Source organism: Penaeus monodon, chromosome 14, assembly GCF_015228065.2.
Source record: "Penaeus monodon isolate SGIC_2016 chromosome 14, NSTDA_Pmon_1, whole genome shotgun sequence".
NCBI lineage: Eukaryota > Metazoa > Arthropoda > Malacostraca > Decapoda > Penaeidae > Penaeus > Penaeus monodon.
This window is the reverse complement of record NC_051399.1, coordinates 39,252,974-39,257,973: the sequence shown is the minus strand read 5'-3', so window position 1 is coordinate 39,257,973 and position 5,000 is coordinate 39,252,974. Positions and strand designations below refer to the sequence as shown.

Genomic DNA, 5,000 nt, shown 5'->3' with positions numbered 1-5,000 from the left:
ATGGCATGCTCATACACAACAACCAGCGGTAGGTTTTTGTAGTTTTTTTAGACCTACATTAATGTAGGATGGATTTGCAACCGCAGTCTAGGAGAGCAAAATTAAAGATCTTTCAGTGAGTAAAAATAATTAAATAAATAGAAATAAATCAATAAATAGATAAAACATACCGTGTCTCTGAAGGACGATCGAGAGTATGTAGTCAAATGCAGACTGATTTTTTTTTAGAATTGAATGTAGAGAATTAGAGAACGCAAGTACAAAATGGACAGTTCAGTGATAAAACAGAAAGAATAGTCTAAGAGGTACAGAAGTCTTTAAAAACTGTAATATACGATAGAGCTTCTGGGAAGGATGACATTACGATAAACCATATCAGGGCCGCAGATGAGAACTTTCCATTAAAACGAACAAATCTATTCTAATTCAGTTTATCGCTAGTAATTCACATATTTGTATCTTTGTCTTTAATTTTCTTTCTTTCTTTCTTTATATATTATTATTATTATTATTATTATTTTACAGGAAAGGAGGCTAAAGAGAACTTAGTAACTACAGCCGCTCCACATGTTTAATATGTAACGTGGATAGATTTTGTATTAAAATTATGACCAATGTACAAAGGCACATTTTTGACGGCAAGATATTTTGAAGACATATTGAAAAATCTTTTAAATTCTTGTCCCTATTTGTTTTTGGCCGAACCTTTTGGTCACATATCTTTGTAGAGTCTCGTAACCAAACCAAAGTATTTTCAAACTACCTCCAGGGGACAGAAATGGGTGACTACGATGAAATTCTCTTGATAACGTACTTATTTCGTCGGTAATAGATGGTGTTATAACCTAGCACGTTCTTATCATAGCTGTACCGACCGGAAGTATTGACTGGAGTATATTAATGGTTTTGTTATTCTCTTGAAGATAAGTACTAATGCATTATGTATTATGTTCGAAATGCGTTTTTATTTCCCACAGTTATTTCCATTCTCGACTCGTAGTTTGAAAAAAATGTCTTTGCTATGAATTGTAGATAGTTTCCTTTTAATTTGTTGTTCTAAAGTGTGTGGACGAGTTGTTGTTGTTTTTGTTGTTGTTGTTGTTGTTTGTTATTCATAACATTTGTGCTACATAATATGTAAATATATATATTTTTTAAATGCATATTTCATTTATCTTCTTCAGTTCATGCAACACCCAGGTAAGGACAGATTTCTTCGTCGATAGTTTCACTATCATTACTAACAGCGTCCAGTCTTTTCTTCCGCGAATAAGTCTGTCACCCATTATGAAGGGGAACGAGTCGTCTCATACTGTGGTAGTTTGATGACATTCATAACATTCTGGATATCTGGCGAAGCAAACTAAATCAAACCATAGTTTGCTTGCGTTTCTCGCCAAAAATACGCGTCAAGAAAACGAGCAGGTTTTATATCCAGATACTTTACAATATAGTTAATCTACATAATTTTATCGACCAATTTTCAGAAAAGACAAGGCTCACAACGACAGCCTTGTTTCGGGAGGAGCATTCTCCGTTATAAATATCTAAAAAGATCAGGAAATCCCGTCCCTTGTCAGCTGATACAGATGAAATCATGATAGGAAGAAGAACGCGGCAAGAGAACAACATCTCACTAGCGCTCTTCGCTGTTTGTTTGGGAGGAGTTGATTTTCGAGATGGTGATGCGAGTGAATAAAGACGAAGTATTAGGGCGATGAAAGATTAAACCGTCTAAGTTGGCGAATGGATAGAAATATGAAAAGTACGTACAGTAGATAGTAGATAAAGCTCGATCATAGGCCTATTGCTGTAAAAGCAAGGTGGGGAGCTATTACATTGGGGAAAATGACATTTGAATATGACCATTGTGTGCAGCTGGAGCAAGAAATGCAATAAGATGGCGACAGAGGTATAAAATAATTATAATAAATCGCTGAATGACACTGACTTGGGTAGCTTTCGGTAAACTAACCGTGTTCAGCTGTGCCTAAAATAAAAAGCCTGTGATCGATGAATGTCGTCAGTAAGCATACAGTAGAAATCAAAACTGGAAAACCAGTCAAGAGCATTCAATCATGAATAGGTTACCGATAGTTATATCGATAAGAGGACATGAACGACATATATAATAGAACAGACCATGGCTTAGAAATGTAAGCCAAGACGGGCAGGGCATGGATACCGATGAAATGACAGCCATTGCCCCCACGATACTTTAACACAGGTAGCCCCACTCCGTCTTGATGGAAATCCCTGTAAGAACTAAGCCCTGCCTCTTTACCCTTATTCGTTACAAATGTTGAACAGTTTATTTTTTGTATTTACCACTGTTATTACTGAACCGTTTTCAAAGGAAATGCACCGAGTCAAAGAGAAGGCAGAGCTCATTACGTCATCACGTTTAACCAATGAACCTTGATTGCTCTGTTTAGTAAAGTGGATATCAAGAGAGGCAGAACAGCGTGTGTGTGTGTGTGTGTGTGTGTGTGTGTGTGTGTGTGTGTGTGTGTGTGTGTGTGTGTGTGTGTGTGTGTGTGTGTGTGTTTGTTCACTCCCATATGCACATTCAACAGATGGTGATCCAGCTGGTGAGCCTCCAGGACAGCGACCACACCGTGCGGGCGGCCTCCTTGTCTCCGATCCTGCTGCTGTTCGTCCAGCTGCTCTTCCTCCCCGTCTACGCGTGGAAGAACACCCTCTTCCGCACGGCCATCGTCCAGCTCTTCTCTCCCGCCGTGCGCTCCGTCACCTGCAACGTCAGGAGGGCTTGCAGCAGGAGCAGTAGCAGGAGTACAGCCAAGTCTTTGGCAAACACCTCACAGGAACACGTAGTTGGTAAGTTGGTTGTAACTTATATAAAAGACTGTGGCAGCTTGTTGCGTTCTGTGCAAGCGTTCTTTTAATAGTTGTATCATTTAGTGTTATGGATTTGTTTTTTGTTCCTGTAGTTCTGTTTTTTCTTTTTTTCGGCCTATTTGATGATGATTAATTCGTATATTACCAACATGTCAGGTAACGTAAATAAGATGAATAATGAAAATTAAGAATTAGCATTATGTCCTTCTGAAGTGAATAGTGAAATGTATATATAATCATAATAATACCATGCAGTTCGTGGCCCAATGAAACGAACAATGAGGTCAATGAGCTTATTCTCTTTCCAGGAAATAATCAGGACCAAGAAGTGTAGAGATAACGTCTCTTCAAGCAAGGCTAATACCCTCTGAACAGTTTCTGGATTTCGACGTTTGTAGATTTTAGGATAACGTGATTCTTGAGTTATTTTTTCTCCGGATACCTAAGAAGAATACTATACAAGAAGACTATTTATCACTAAGCAAGAAGACATGATAATATGCATAAGTAAATGAACTGATAATCGGTAAGAATCAGGGGATGGAGAGATATAGAATTACACGTTATACAAAAAACGTACGTAATAGGAGAAATATTTGCCAGGGAGATAAATATATACACGCACACACGCATTCACAAGCACACACACACACAAGCACACACACACACACAAACACACGAACAGACAAGCACACACACGCGCACACACACACACACACACACACACACACACACACACACACACACACACACACACACACAGGCATACGTGTATAAGTGTATCTCCCTACATGTACAGTATATGTATGCTAAACAAACACCCTCGAATCTTGATCTCAAAGCACCCAGCGTAATGATGACTAACCGTGTCGTTCAGCAGGGAAAGAAGTGTGAGCCTCAGGATCGCAAAGGGAAAAAGGAGAGAGACACAGGATACTCAGGTGCTCCTCAATTTAGCGAGGAAGGGCGGAGGGAATGTTGATAAGGGAGGGCAGTTTCTTCGCCCAGGTGATGTGTTCAAGGAGCTGCCTTTGATGAGGAGCGGTCTTAACGTATTCGCCAAAGGGAACGCTTTATGCTATCTTTGTGTGTATTTTGTTATGGTTCTCTGCTTCTTTTTCTCTTTTTTTCTATTTTTTTCCCTTTCTTTCATCCTCTCTCTCTCTCTCTCTCTCTCTCTCTCTCTCTCTCTCTCTCTCTCTCTCTCTCTCTCTCTCTCTCTCATTCTTTCACTCTCCGTCTCTTTTCAATACATATATTTCTTGTTCTCAGCATCTCTCTCTCTCTCTCTCTCTCTCTCTCCTGTCTTTATTTAATGCCCTGTATATGTCATGTAAATACACCTGTATATAAAAAAAATGCCAATAAAAATAACCATAATTATTTGACAGTTATTTAATAAAAATAATAACAATAATGATGATAATGATTATATTAACATCCTCATCTTTGTTGTTGTTATTGCTATTATTATTATGATTATTATTATTATCATTTCATTATCATTACCATTATTATCATCATTGTTGTTATTATCATTATCATTATTACTATCAATATTATTATCATTACTATTATTATTATTATTATTATCATTATTATTGTTGTTATTATCATCATCAATATAATCATCATTAGCATTACTATTATCATTATGTTTATTATGTTTCCTATTTATGTTTTTACTATGATCATCATCATCATCATTATTATTGTCATTGCCATTATCATTAGTATCAACAGTATTATTGTAATAATTTATCATCGCCATTATTAGCATCATTATTATTACTATCGTTATTATGATTATTGTTCTAATTATTATGATTATTGTTCTAATTATTATGATTACTGTTCTAATTATTATGATTATTATCATTATCATTTCCTTATTATTATTATCATTGTTGTTGTTGTTGTTATTATTATTATTATTATTATTATTATTATTATTATTATTATTATTGATACTATATTTGCCATCACCATAATTAGCATAATCATCAAGATTAGTATTATATTATCAGTATTACAAAAAAATCATCCATATCAATGACAGTGTTACATTTGACCTCATAATTCTTATGATAATGATTATCATAACTACTATCACCATATCCATCACCATTCCTATTAGTATT

The 5,000-nt window shown here is 36.0% G+C and overlaps 1 protein-coding gene across 1 annotated transcript in view; it reads left to right on the top strand.

The window, feature by feature from the left end:
- The window catches only part of LOC119581129 (adenosine receptor A1-like), a 7,739-nt gene extending 3,694 nt beyond the window's left edge, over positions 1 to 4,045 (top strand). The window contains exons 2-3 of the mRNA XM_037929473.1: positions 2,577 to 2,838; positions 3,168 to 4,045. Of these exons, the coding sequence (XP_037785401.1) occupies positions 2,577 to 2,838; positions 3,168 to 3,193 (288 nt within the window). The 3' untranslated portion in view covers positions 3,194 to 4,045. The remainder of the gene's footprint in view (positions 1 to 2,576; positions 2,839 to 3,167) is intronic.
- The last annotated feature ends 955 nt before the right edge of the window (positions 4,046 to 5,000 follow it).